At 31.7% G+C, this 14,547-nt stretch overlaps 2 protein-coding genes across 3 annotated transcripts; one reads left to right on the plus strand and one right to left on the minus strand.

The window, feature by feature from the left end:
* Positions 1–6,104: 6,104 nt before the first annotated feature.
* On the plus strand, positions 6,105–7,897 carry LOC130809657 (protein yippee-like At4g27745). Of its 2 annotated transcripts, none has more exons than XM_057675405.1 (3): positions 6,105–6,223; positions 6,395–6,504; positions 7,487–7,897. In XM_057675405.1, the coding sequence occupies exons 2-3, from the start codon at positions 6,412–6,414 to the stop codon at positions 7,709–7,711; spliced, it is 318 nt and encodes a 105-aa protein (XP_057531388.1). In that variant the 5' UTR covers positions 6,105–6,223; positions 6,395–6,411; the 3' UTR covers positions 7,712–7,897. The 2 variants fall into 2 exon arrangements, with proteins under 2 accessions (XP_057531388.1, XP_057531389.1); XM_057675406.1 differs by having other exon boundaries at positions 6,150–6,223; positions 6,377–6,504.
* A 1,526-nt stretch (positions 7,898–9,423) lies between these two features.
* On the minus strand, positions 9,424–9,968 carry LOC130810238 (uncharacterized). The gene is made up of 3 exons (XM_057676216.1): positions 9,845–9,968; positions 9,545–9,765; positions 9,424–9,472 (listed from the first exon to the last, which is right to left on the minus strand). Exons 1-3 carry the CDS (start codon positions 9,941–9,943, stop codon positions 9,424–9,426), a joined length of 369 nt encoding a protein of 122 aa, XP_057532199.1. The 5' UTR covers positions 9,944–9,968.
* Positions 9,969–14,547: the final 4,579 nt, after the last annotated feature.

Raw genomic sequence — 14,547 nt, forward strand, 5'->3', positions numbered from 1 at the left:
GATAAAAGTAGCCTCATTTACATTTAGGTTACAAATATCATGTTGTATTTTATCAAATAACCTATCAAATTACCCAAAAGTAAATTAAAAGTGACAAGTAAATAGAAACCCTAAAAGTGATAAGTAAATAGTAACCCAAAAGAGCTATGGATGTATCATGTTGGGCACAACGTAATTGTGCAGTTAGCTTATAGTCGTTTAAGTATAGTCGTATAATTGTGGTTAAAGTAAATTAAAAGTGACAAGTAAATAGAAACCCTAAAAGTGATAAGTAAATAGTAACCCAAAAGAGCTATGGATGTATCATGTTGGGCACAACGTAATTGTGCAGTTAGCTTATAGTCGTTTAAGTATAGTCGTATAATTGTGGTTATTTGATAAAAGTAGCGATTGTATATTAGTCTGCTATTTTTTATTATAAAACACCATCATCATCGTATCTAATATATCCCGTGCATAAGAACTATAATCAAGGTATGGGGTGGGAATAAAGACGACAACTTATACTTATAAAAGAAAATCCTACTTTTGATTTTAAAACATTACACGAAATGTTGAAAATAACTATCTTACCGAATGGTGATATTTATTTTTTTATAAAGTAGTGTTTTTACATTATTAATTTAACCACTAATAGCTACTTAAACAACTCCAAAAATATCCATTTAGTTATTATTATTGTCATTATTTTTAAAAATATCCATCCTTCAAATTGGAGTATTAATTAAGTAATTGTTAATGATTTTGATTTTTTTTTTTTATGTAGTGTGAGGGTGGTAGAGCATTTTTATTCTATCAAGTGAAAAATGTATTTGAAGGGGTAAACTTCGAGAAGGATATGATAACAGGGAGGCACACAATTGCTTATATTTACTGCAATGGTTGTTCCACAAAAGTAGGTTGGAAATATCAAAAAGTTTTATTTACTTATGATAAATACAAAGAAGGGAAATATGTGCTTCAAAAGTCTAAGATTTCTAAAATATGTTTGTAAACTTCTTTTTTTTTATCATCAACATTAATTAATCATTAATTATTATTGTTTTTATGTTTTTTTCTTAAATTATTCTTGTTAAAGCTAAGCTTATTGTATGTTATTTTTGTTGGATTATTTACTTTCTCTATCATTTTTCACATGGTTTTTTAAATTATTCTTGTTAAAGCTAAGCTTGTTGTATGTGTTTTTTAATTGTACGAAAAGGATTTATTTAATCTTTACGTTATTTTTTATTTGGTATAAGATGTGTTGAGAATTTAGAGCATGTTAGGACAATATCTAAAAGGTTAAAAATAACTAAGCAAGAAAGTAACAATGAAAACAAAATCAAGCTACTCGATCAACATGCTTGTTCAAGCACCGTGTTGCTCGTTCAAGCATGGCTGCTAGGTTCAGGTAGTTTGCTTCAAAGAATGGTTGATTAGCTTTATTATTGTTTCCCTTTCATGACTACACAAAGAACAAATAAAAATAATCATTATCGTTACCTTGAAATTAATAAACACAAGCTCACCTTTGCTCTCTCCCATGCTTTACCAAATTATTTTCACAATAATATTGCAAAAAAGCTTCCTTTAACCTTTAAATAATTAAAGAAGACATAAAAAAATGGTGTTCATGACTAATTTTTCTCTAAATTATAACATTTAACTAAACAACTATCCCAAAACATCACCAAATTAAGCATTGTTGGAAAACATAATAAAATTTGAGAAATCCACTCACCTGTTATAAATCACCCGTACATTGACTATATTATATAACTATCATTGTAACACCCGAATTTCCTCCCGTCCTTTACGATTTTGGATTCTTTAAAGGGTCGGAAATTCAGAGGTGTTACAGGGGTCGGAAATTTGGGTGTGTTACAATCATATACATAAACCTCATGATATAGTACACACTTTCTCCGGCTAAGTTGTTGGGCATACTGATAAATCAGAAAAGTGAGCTAAATTAAATGTTATAATACTTAAATTATTAGAAGATACAAGAATAACCCACATATACCTTAACTTGCTTGAAAAGTAATATCGTGTTGTTACTTTGGCTTTTAACCATTGTCCAATCAATATCGAGTTATTGTTCTATTTCTAGCTCAAGTAACTTATATACTCTCTCTGCTCTTTTTGTCTATCCACTTTAAGTTTTTTTTATTTTAAGAAAGAGAAATTTAAATTTAATTTTTGAAGTATATATTGAAAACAAAATATATTCATGTGAGATTTTGTTAGATTTCTCTGCAAAGAATTTTAATATATAATTTTTAAATTTTTTATGTAACTAAGAGATATTGAGATTGAAAATTTGCTTTAAAATGTATGCAAAAAGTAAAGTAAATAAACAAAAAGGAACGAAGGGAGTAATCGATTAATAATATCAATAATTCTTCTATGCTCACTTATTGGCATTAATCAATTAATATCAGTTCATCTAATTTTTTTTTTTTTTTTTGAATTTTACTTATTTTCTAAAATTAGATGTTTTTTTACTAATACCATTGGACTAATACCCACTCCTTCCTCCTACATTTTAGATAGCTAGTACCCACTACTTATCATTTTAGGGTTTTTTTCTGGCCAAATCTGATCCTTTTATTAAGCATTATAAATTGCCTATAATTAATTATTAATCACACCATTATTTTCCATTTCCCAAATTCTCATTTAATCTACCAATATGGCAGTAAATAGGAATATGATGGAAGAATTTAACTCATCATTCCCAATATTGTACCATTGTTTCCATTGTGGCAATGACCTTTCTCTTCATGAAGATATTATTTCAACAAATTACAAGGTAAGTTATTATTATCAATTACAAAAAATCAAAAGATAAATATTCAGCACTAAATAATCAAATAAGTATTGTTTATTGATTACATTAACTAATACGTGATTTTATCATAAATCTATATTATTTCATATTATATTTTTGAAATTCATTGAAATGCTCATATTACATAGCCAAATGAGCTATGAATATATCATGTTGGGGACAAAATAATTGTGCAAATAACTGTTAATCATTTCAGTTTATTATTCGGTAGTTATTGTAACCGTATAATTATAGTTATAAATTTAACCGTCAAATTAGTTGTGTAAATAAATGCGTTGTTTGATAAAACTAGCGATTATATATAATATTCAGCTATTTCAGATTTTAAAACGTTAAGTAAGATGACAATTTGTGTAAAATAGTTTTTCTTTTTTTTCATCGTTAAACTACTGTTAACTACTTAAACAGCAATTCCGAACATAAATTAATCAATATTCCAATTTCAATTGTGTTTTAAATATTCAAATTGGAATATTGATTAATTAATTATTAATGATTTTGATTAATTTTTTTTTTCTTTGATAGTGTGATAGAGGTAGAGCATTTTTTTCCTACCAAGTGAAAAATGTAGTTGAAGGGGAAAACATAGAGAAGGATATGCTCTCAGGAAGGTACATAATTTCTTATATTTACTGCAAGGGTTGTTCCACTAAAATGGGTTGGAAATATCAAAAGGCTTTCAATTCTCGTCATAAACACAAAGAAGGGAAATTTGTGCTTCAAAGGTCCAAAATTTCTAAAATATGCTCGTAGAATTCTCTTACGATACTGTTTAGCCGCATCTTTTTTTTAAATCAATATCAGTTGTTACATTTTTGCTTTTTTAAATTTTTTGCTTATAGTTTTTATGGGCAAAATACACTAAATTCGATGATGATGTATTCTTCTTAATCTTGTTAAAGCTTACTATATGTTTTATTGTAGTATCATTTTTCACATGTTTTCTTTCATCGAGTTTAAATGTTTTATGATGATTGATAATTTTTTAGGCTACATTTCTTGGATTACAGGATTAGATTTGAATAGATAAAAATTAAACCTAAGATCTTATACTTGTATTTATTGACGCATCACCCCAAAAATTGAATCTCTTGCCCCAAATCTATTTGACTTGGTACTAACAGATCAAATTGATCTGATTTCGAGCTCCTTGCTACATTTAAAGTTTTTTTATTTTTATTTTAAGGTTTTTAGCGATCACATCTTATTTTTAGGATTTAATTTTAAACTTTTAGTTTAAAAGTTGTTTATTTTGTATTTAGTATGAAAAATAGGAACATATAAAATGAATTTAGACCAAGTTATAAATCTTGATTTGACTCAAAATTAACACTTTTGATTAAATAGACTACATAAGTTTATTTCAAATTTAAATTTTTGACCTAACTCATTAATAAACATAACATGTGAGCTGTCGAGTCAACCCAATTTACTTATTTTGAGTTACTTTGAGTCGAGCTAGCATGTATAATTGGTTTTTGCTAGGCCTAATGATCACGGATGCAATCTCATCTATATTGAGCAACGAAAAGAACAAACGAATTTTGATGGGTCAAAGTCTCAAAGACTTGTTATTTTTTGGTTTTAAATTATAGTGAATTGGAGTACATCAAAATGTTTATTAAATCACTGAATTATTTATTTTAATTGAAGTTGTAAATAATATTTGTTAGAAAAAATTTTATATGAGACAATTTCATCGTAAAATGTGTCTCGTACATTGTTAAATAACCCAATAATATCTACAAATTATTTGCATATGGATTTTTTTTTTTTTAAGTCGTCTCACCTCACTGAAAAACGAATTCTTACAAAAATAGCTTTTATTAAAGATCAATTGAAAACAACCACTCAATCATCAATCATAAGGTTAAGGTTTCATATATCCTACTCTCTCAAACTCCGCGTTACTGCCTATACAATAGTTACTTAATAACATTGAATAATACCACGATCAATGGGGGGCCTATTAAGGGGCTTGAAAATGTTAAGGTACCATCATAATTTATAAACGATTATAATTTAGAAATTCTTGAGAAAAATTGCAAAAACATTGAATATTTCAAGTAAAAAGTATTATAGCTTCTTAAAAACTTTTATATAATTATTAGCTAGTTTTTTGAGAGACGTATCTAAAGCCCAACCCATTAAAGATTAATGTTTACTTACCGTATTCTTAATGTTTAGTTATATTCTTTAATGTTTACTTATCGTATTCTTAATGCATATTTTCAATATTTTAAGTGTTATTTATATTATTCTTAAGGTCTACTTACAATATTTTAAAAAATATATAATAGATCAGCCCAATTAGAGATAATGTGCCAGAAGAATTTGTGTATAATTATTGGTGTCCACGATCGGTTCGATGATGATAAATGTTCACAAAAAAATTATAGATCCGTCATTGGCCATTGAGTCAAAGTTATTATATTGATATTAGTGGCCACAATTCCAATTACTTGACATAAACTATTCCTTATTTTCTTTTACATGACAATTTCTTGTTAAAATGGGCAAAGATTGATTATTAATTGGATAAACTTCATACGCTCCCTTCTTAACTCTGAAGTTGGATAAAACAATGGATTAATAAATGATTAGTTGTTGATGACCAACATAATTCCAATACCTAAGCAAAGAACATATGGCTCTTCAATCTATAACATATTTTAAATTGTAAATTGATGTTCCTATAAAAAATGTTCATAAATAATTAAATCTTTTAGATAGTAGATAACTAGATGTACTATTTTATTATATTAAATAACAAAGTTGATAGAAAAGTTGGGAAATATAAGCATTAATTATGAAAAAATATTTTAGTGATCAATTATTAAAAAATATTTAAATAAAGTTTGTGAAACTATAAACAATATAAAATATTTTAAATAAAGTTAGTAGAAAATATATAAGGAACATAATCCATAAACATTAATAAAATATTAAAATTATGTACAAAATTTATGGTATACAAATAGAAAGATTATTTCGAGAAACAACGCATAAAACGACCCAAAATAATAAACATGAACATCAAATAAGAACAACTTAAGAACAACAAATAGAAGCATAAAACATCATTTGAAAACAAAAGGAGTATATTTTTAAAATTTAATCTAAATACCAATTAATCTAGTTGATAAGTCTTTCGAAAAAGTCATATTATATTTTTTTAATGTGAATTTAATATTGAATTTAAAATTTGTTAGTTGGATTCTCATTAGACCACTTGTCACTCATTACTTTCTGTCTTTTTAAATTTACTATTAAAAGTAATATAATTGTTAGGATATCAGGAGACTGTTGGTGCCCCAAATTTAAATTGCCTTTTGATGGAAAAATCCATTTTCATGTGATCACAGCTGCAGAAATTTCAGTGCACTGGTTTGTATTCATTTTTCTGATTACTTTTTTTAATATTTAGTTTATTTTATTGTATAAATAATATTTCCTGTTATACTTATAGAAGTATTTAACAGAGATTTATTTTACCCTTTTTCCCTGTTTTTTTTTTATTTTTTATTTTTTTTTTTGAAGTCTTAGTTTGTATTATAGGTGAAAGGATTTTGCTAATGGCAGAAGAAGTTGGTTCAAGATCATATTGCTGTTTTGTTTGTAGAAATTATGTTGCACATCATGATGATATAGTCTCTAAATCATTCCAGGTATTTAATTTGTAGAAAATTAAATTCATATATTAAATAATTTCTATTGATTTATCAATAATCATAAGTTTATATCATTAAATTTTCTTTTAAATCTTGATTATTACTACTTTCAAATTAATATCTTTCCCTAAATTTGATGATACCTTCTAAAAACTTATATAATCGTATTTTAGTTCTAAATAGATTTTCAATCACTTTTTTTGGATAAGGACAACTCATAAATCTTTCTTAGATTGTGAGAATTGAAAATTTTTATTTTAAGGGTAGAAGGAAAAGACTTTACCTACTAATTCAACCCTTAATTCTCTTCAATATTATCCATATTTTTTTAACTTATTCCATTAATTTACATAATTGTAATGAAACTATTTATCAAGGTGAGAAATTGGGCATCTTGGAATTAAACATACCCGTTACAGACTTAAAGTATATCACATATTCTGAGGTTTCAACTATCAGCTCTGGTATCATATAAAAAAATCAACTCAATTAAAAGTTTAGTTTAGTTAATGGTTGAGGCCTCTGAATATATTATATAACTCCAGCAATATACATATTTCACAAAATAAGTACTCCTTTCATTTTCATATTCATATTCATATGTTCTTCTCAAATAAAATTTACGAATTTTAATGTTAAACTTTGACCATAATTTCTCCTCAATCTATAATAAAAAAAAACATATTCATAAGGGATTTTAATAGATTCGTCTCAATATATATTTTCTAAAAATCAACATTTAGAATTTTTAAAAACTCACAATTATAATTATTTGACTTTCAAGTTTGCATTGAAATCTGCGCAAAAAGTAAATCGGAAGAACAAATGAAAACAGAAAGAGTAACATTAAATTTTTCTACCGTAACAATTTCAGCGAGACAGAAAAAAATAAATTTGTAATTATCATTACCATCATAATCGGTATATCAGGCTCATAGAAGTATAATTTATGAGTAGTTGTAAATTTTGTTAAAATTAGGCGCATACAGGGAGGGCGTTTTTGTTCTCCCATGCAGTAAACATAGTAACAGGACCAAAGGAAGACAGACACCTCCTAACAGGCCTTCACACGGTGGCTGATGTCTTCTGTTCCGACTGCGGCGAGGCGCTCGGTTGGAAGTATGTTAAAGCTTATGAACCATCCCAGAAATATAAGGAATCCAAGGTTGTTCTTGAGAAATTTAAGATTGTTAAAGATGCTTAATCTCTGTTGCTTACTGTTTAGTGTTTATTAAACAGTATTTACTTGCCTTTCTGTATTAATTTCTTCTGTCAAGTCACAAGTGTATATAATTGTGTTACCAATTTGTATCATGAATTAATCATTAAAATGTGTGTATATATGTCTGATCGATTCGATCTAACTTTAACCCGACTAAATATTTCCAAATATATGTCCAAATTAATTGGGATTTTCGTTGAGGGAAGTATTTTTGATTAAATAACTAAACGAATTCTGCTGATAATTAGACCTTAATAAAGTGTCCTTTATTTCGACGTGGTCAAAGATTTATAATTTATTTCGATGGGGTCAAAGATTTATACTTGAACCCGATTAAATAGTGTACAATTGTGTACTTCTTAATTATGTGAAATTGAACATGATGTTTGCTACACAGGGACAAAGCCAGGATTTTTAGTTGGGGGGCCAAATTATCGTATATAAAAACTAGTTAAACTTTGAAAATTTGAATCATATAGACTGAAATTAACTTGAATAATAGCAAAAATTATATTTGACAAATAGAGTTGAAGTTCCCTGTGATTACCCCTTTTGAAAAAGAAACTAAGTATTTTTGACTTCATATATTTGCCTTCTAAGTCTCCGAAAAAAATACTATTAAATTTAAGATAGCAAAAATATAAAGACACACACTAAAAAGGATGAATGTGAATCATGAAAGATAGATAATAATGACATTATAGTATAAATTAAATTTATTAGTCTACAAAAAAATAATAGTTCAAATTTGGGTTTGATCCATTAACCTAAATTACAAATATGTTATCCCAACCATTGACCTATAGTATTTTTTGTTACAATTATGTACTCTTTAAATTATATAATATATTAGTAAGGGGGACCGAAGCTAAATATATAGGATCGCATTTTCGCAAGGGGGGCCGGGCCTCCGCCGGCCCCCAATGTGGCTTCGCCCATGTTGCTACATAGAATCGCTTAGAAACAACTTCTTTGTTAGTGATAGTTATTGTTAGTGATAGCTACTGTTATCACTAACAGGGTAAAGTTACATAAATTCAATCCTCTAAAATTCACTCTAGCTGAAATCACTAAATAACGTTGGAGTAATAAATATTGTCGTTGATTAGACCTTAATAAATTGAAGGGTTAGCATCCATCGTTGCATTTCCAAGTGGATAATGATTAACAAATTGAAGGGCTGAAGGGAATTTCAGAAAAAGTTGAGCGAAAAAATAAAAAAAATTAAGCAAATAAGCAAAATTCTAAACTTTTCCCAAAAGTAAGCGTCCAAACCCCAAAGCTGTGCTTTGGAGCTGTTCGCAGTTACTAACTGCGAAGAGCTATAAAAGACAAAAGAGCTGTTCGCAGTTAGTAACTGCGAACAGGCTGTTTTGTCTTTTATAGCTGTTCGCAGTTAGTAACTGCGAACAACTAATTAATTTTTTTTTCCTTTATTTTTGAGTTGTTGTTTGTTGTAATTGCACTAGAGACATTAGAATAGGTAATTACAAGTCGATGTATTTTTAAGGCGGCATGATTCATCGCCAAAACTCCGATCATTCATAAGTCAAAGTTTGGGGCTTAAGATAAAGTAATTAAACATGTATATACAACAAAATATACACAAATGTTTGAAATATACAAGTCAATTAAAAAATATATATATATATGTACATAGTCGATCCAAATACACAAAAGGTAATCGTTAACGCTCACGAACCCTCATCTACCTTATCCAACTGAGTTGGTCTCCTTCGCCTCCTACGATAGAAAGAGGCGTTCGCGTGACGCTCTGGCAGTGGAGGGGACTGGTACTGTGATGGCCCAGCCTGCGAGGTCCCCGCAGCGTCAACGGAATATGAATGATCCATCTCCTCCAAATGGTAGTCATAAGAAGGAGAGCATGCCATGTGCGTATGGGAGATAGTCGGTGAGTGTTGTGCAGCGACTTCCGGTATGAAGTGCTGGAACTGCGAGCCGACGAGCATGCCATGCGCAATCTCCCTCACCGGCTCCTCCTGGCTGTACCGCATCACGTTTGCCGCACCTTGTGCCTGCAATTAATATTTAGATAATGTAACATTTTATTATTTAATTGGCAACTTAATCAAATAAATGCAAATGAAGACTTACAAATTGGGTCATCGTAGGCGCAGCAGGTGCGTAATGTGCTGCTTCCAAGATGGCACGTGGTGTCATCCATCGGCGCGTGATGGAGAGGAACCACGGCATATAGTCAGGTGTAGTAGGTGCGCCGACAAAATCGATCGGCGCACCTTGTGCCAGCAGCTCAAGTCTATGATCCCAACGAGCGATGTGGCGCCCGTTGATCTCCATCCAGTTAGCCCCAGCTTGATTTCTTTGCGAAATTAGGTACAGCCGGGGTTCAGTGTCACAAGGCGGTGGAATGCCCTGTACCAACCCATATTGGCGCATTACGCGCTCTGGTAGATGTACTCCGACAATGTCGAAGCATATGAGTGGCACAGAAGCCCTCCACGCCCGGAATGAATCCCCGAGTGTTCGGGTACAGCTGCATAGGCTTCCGCTGGGTATGGGTCCCACAAAAACTAAAATACATGTTATGAAAAAGGTAAGTGATATGTTGATTAAATTGTACTAATGTTAATGAGTACTGAAATGTTTACCTGGTTGGGTCGTAGTAGGTCTAATTGATCTTGGTAGAATCCAAGACCGTTGCCGGTGTGCTTGCGCGTCCGGCGGGCAAAATTCCACCTCAAACCGTACGCAACATCTGGGGCTGGTTGTGGTGGAGGAGCAGTATCACCACGACCAACGGTTCTGTAAGGTTGGCCGATAAGAATATGCTCCCACGCCCACAGCTAACGATCGCAAATGTTATTAATATGTAATTAACCAAATGTGGATGAGAATGAAATGTTATTGTTCTTACCTGTAATATGACTAGTGGTCCTGCAATCTCTTTGACGTTCTTATGGGCAGCACCACATAGCCTCCTGTACAAGTATCCTAGGGCTGCGGAGCCCCAGCTATACTCGGCGATGCGCTCCCACGGGTCGTCAAGTAATGTTAAGTATAGGAGCTGTATTTGGTTGCTTGTTTTATCGGCAAACAACACAGCACCTATCAAATATAGGATGTACGCCTTGGCGTACCTCGAAATGGTGCCCTCATCAGCATCTCCGGGGAGTTGCGAGAAGGTCTGAACCAACCATGTGCATCGCAAACCGCTCCCCCTGATCACTTCCGATGGAGGGCGCTCTCCCAATATGCGATGCACCATGCACTTATGTTCTCCTTCTCTACCAATGCGAAGGCCAATGGAAAGATTCCCTTATCACCATCTTGGGTAATGGCAGTCAATAAGGTATGGCGATATTTACCATACAAGTGTGTGCCGTCAATGGCAATAAGAGGTTTACAATAATTGAAGCCTTCAATGCAAGGTTTAAAGGCCCAAAAGACACGTTGGAAGGTCCTAATATTAGGTCTCACATATACACCAATGTCATTGTCCTCCTTAAAATACCACTCAAATACTAACCCCGGGTTGGAATGTTGCAAAGCATCTAAAAAGCATGGAAGGAGTGAGTAAGAACCTTCCCATGTCCCGTAAATGGATAACAAAACTTGTTGCTTTGCACACCACGCTCTCTTATAATTCACATCCACACCAAAGCGATCTTTAACCATCTGACGAACGACAGATACCTTAATGGATGGGTCTTTAGCAACACAATTTCTAATAACATTGTTAATGACAGAAGATGTTAGGTGAATGCGTCCAGCCGACACATTGTCACTACCTAATACACAAGAACCGTGCTTACCCTTATAGGTAACAATACGCCATGAAGATATATTAGAGTCAAACGTAGCTCTAAGTTTCCACGAACAACCCCGCTTGCACTTCAAGGAGAGGACAGTTTGGTTCGAGGTCTCCGTTCTGTACTCCACATTTCTCCCAATATGATACACTCTGATAGCTTCCAACAACGATTCCTTGTTATCAAACATCATACCCTTCTCAAACTCTCCCTGTTCGGTGTATGTGGTATCACAAGCTCAAGTCCTCCATGAGCTGTCCTCCGCATACTCGTTTAAAGGTGGACAGAAGGCATAAGGTGTAGGAGGAATGATTGTAGGAATGTTGCCTAGAGTCATGTCATTTTCTAACGCATCCTCATCGACATCCACATCGTCCTCAGAAGGATCGTCAATGAGCTCATTACTCTCATTTCCATCATCCCAAGGTCCCATCTCAGCAATTTCTCCTAAGTTAACCATTGAATCAGTTGGAACTTGATTCGTAGGGGGTTGAGAAACGACGGGATTTACAGTTTCCTGAGTTACTATAGGCATAGGGGTAGGAGTAGGATTAGAAGCAACTACATTCTCTAATGGTACTTCTTCTACGTATAACTCCAAAGAGGGAATTTGGGTGTACTTTGAATGCTCCCACATCGCATCTATATCCTCATCATCCTCAACAGGAAAGGCAATAAATTCTCCACTCAAGGCATATTTAAAGCTTATATTTACGGTACTTCTATTAGGGTCCAATCCAATCTTAGAAGATATAAAACGTCTAAAGTGATTCAAATCCATGTTCGAATTGCAAGCAAACAACTTACGTCTTCCCCCAACATAATGAACTTTGCCATTATTTTCTCTAATACAACCATTCCAAAAACATACTATAGTGACGCGAAATGATGCCATTTTCTACATTAACACAAAGAAAATCAACATCAACATCAACTCATGCCCATACAAGTACATTATATTCATTTGATTATAATCTTTTTTGGTCTACAAATTATTCAAATCCATAATGTAGCTAAGTTCATACATATATAATACACATAATCCAAATAATAAATCAATTCATAAGTTCACAAACAACATTTCTAATACCAACATCAACATCAATATTTTCTAATAATATTCAACTAATACAACAACATTACTTCAAAATCCAACATAAAGCTATAAAAACAATTAGAAATTACCTTCAATGCTTATGGATGATTAAGATTAGTCTTGATTTAACAACTACAAACCTACATTTGAAAAAATAAACAAATTTGGTTAACACCCTAAAATCCAAATATACACCAAAAAAACACAAAAAAATTTACCTTTGCGCAAGCTATAGTATCCCACACTAATTTTGAAGTGCCAAATTGAAAGAGGATTGCACGATTTGATGGAATGAATCAAAGGTTTTAGAGGGAGAAGGTGGAAATGTCGAGTGAGGTAGGGTTTGAGAAATGGGATTTTGCGAAAAACAGAAACTGATCTGAATTTGTATATCAGGTCTGTTCGCAGTTACTAACTGCGAACAGCTCTTTTGTCTTTTATAGCTGTTCGCAGTTAGTAACTGCGAACAGCTCCAAAGCACAGCTTTGGGGTTTGGACGCTTACTTTTGGGAAAAGTTTAGAATTTCGCTTATTTGCTTAATTTTTTTTATTTTTTCGCTCAACTTTTTCTAAAATTCGGCAGAAGGCAGGTTTCTTATAAGTTAGTTCTTATATGGCCCTTGTTGACAAGACTTAGTATTATGGAATTGCATGGTTTGTCTAGTCAATTCTTGAACAGTAAATATTCTTCATAGCTCCTTTAACAAAATTCTTCACTAGTTCTTAGTCTTAAGCATTCATTTTAGGTAAAATGTTGGACCTGTAGGAATTAGTCACAGATTTGTCCTTGATTATAGGAACTAATTATAGTTAGTAGAATATTGTCCATGATTATAAGCGATAAATAAAGATTAGCTGCCATATTTAGCTAGTTTATTTGTGTATAAATTAAATTCTTGTACCAGCTATTATAACTATAAATAATACAATCTGAATATTATTATGTATACAATGTGAAATGGCAATGTTTTCACAATGGAAGACCTTAAGTAATTGCCAACTTTTGTGGTTTTGGTCTAAATTGTGGTTTTGTGTTATAATGTCCATCTTAAGTTTATAGCCTCAAAAAGTGACTAGAGCATACTACATCTCTAGATCTTGGTTATGATTTATCACTCCTTACAAAACTACAATGAAGATTAAGTGATGTACTTTGCGATTGGGTACTTTTTTTTAGTGATTTAGGGTAGGCTAGAGAATCTCTACAGACAAATGAAATGAGACTATCGTTTCTATAGCTGGTGAGAATCGAACCCTTGTCACGAAGGTGAAAGTGAAAGCTCTCAACCACTAGGCTAACTCATAATTCGTAACTTAAACCCAAATATCAGATGAAACAAGATCCAAGAGGATATACAAGAGGGTCACTCCACTAAGCTAAAGGCTATTAGACAAGCTAAGATTAGCCAATTAGCTGTATTCATCTTATTGAATTAAAGGTTGTTCGACATGCTAAGATCATATAATTAATCATATTCATATTAATCCTACTAAATTAAAGACTATTGTCGTATCCATGCCAATAACTTATTCAAAATAAAAAATAAAAACGCAAGATTTTAGGTTAAAATTATTTATGCATATCAATTTACATTCATTAGATCTTACTCATTAATTGAAGAAATTTTACCCATTCAACAAAAAGATATCATCCAAATATCCCATCCAAATCAAATTAAATCAAAAGATATGCCTTGGAATGAGATACCTAAATTGTATTTTCCCAACACCTACGAAGCAAATAGATCTTGCCCACTTTTTCTTTTTTTTTGTGAAAGAAATGGATGGTTGAGATCATAAGATGTATTGGACTTAATATCCCATAATTTTGTGAAATTATAAATACAATCAAAAGGAAACTTCATAGAAACTCCATAGTCAAATAATATGATGCTATTTCCATTGGCCATTTTGCCATTGTATCTCTTGAC

This window comes from Amaranthus tricolor, chromosome 4, assembly GCF_026212465.1.
Source record: "Amaranthus tricolor cultivar Red isolate AtriRed21 chromosome 4, ASM2621246v1, whole genome shotgun sequence".
Lineage (NCBI taxonomy): Eukaryota > Viridiplantae > Streptophyta > Magnoliopsida > Caryophyllales > Amaranthaceae > Amaranthus > Amaranthus tricolor.

Excerpts from the sequence above, each read along its gene's own strand:
- LOC130809657 (XM_057675405.1), top strand. The coding sequence starts at position 6,412 with ATGGCAGAAGAAGTTGGTTCAAGATCATATTGCTGTTTTGTTTGTAGA. Across the intron at positions 6,505-7,486 it reads TAGTCTCTAAATCATTCCAG|GCGCATACAGGGAGGGCGTT; the intron begins GTATTTAATTTG and ends TGTTAAAATTAG.
- LOC130810238 (XM_057676216.1), bottom strand. The coding sequence starts at position 9,943 with ATGCCGTGGTTCCTCTCCATCACGCGCCGATGGATGACACCACGTGCC. Across the intron at positions 9,766-9,844 it reads CGCCTACGATGACCCAATTT|GCACAAGGTGCGGCAAACGT; the intron begins GTAAGTCTTCAT and ends TATTAATTGCAG. Across the intron at positions 9,473-9,544 it reads GTTGACGCTGCGGGGACCTC|GAGGCGAAGGAGACCAACTC; the intron begins GCAGGCTGGGCC and ends TTTCTATCGTAG.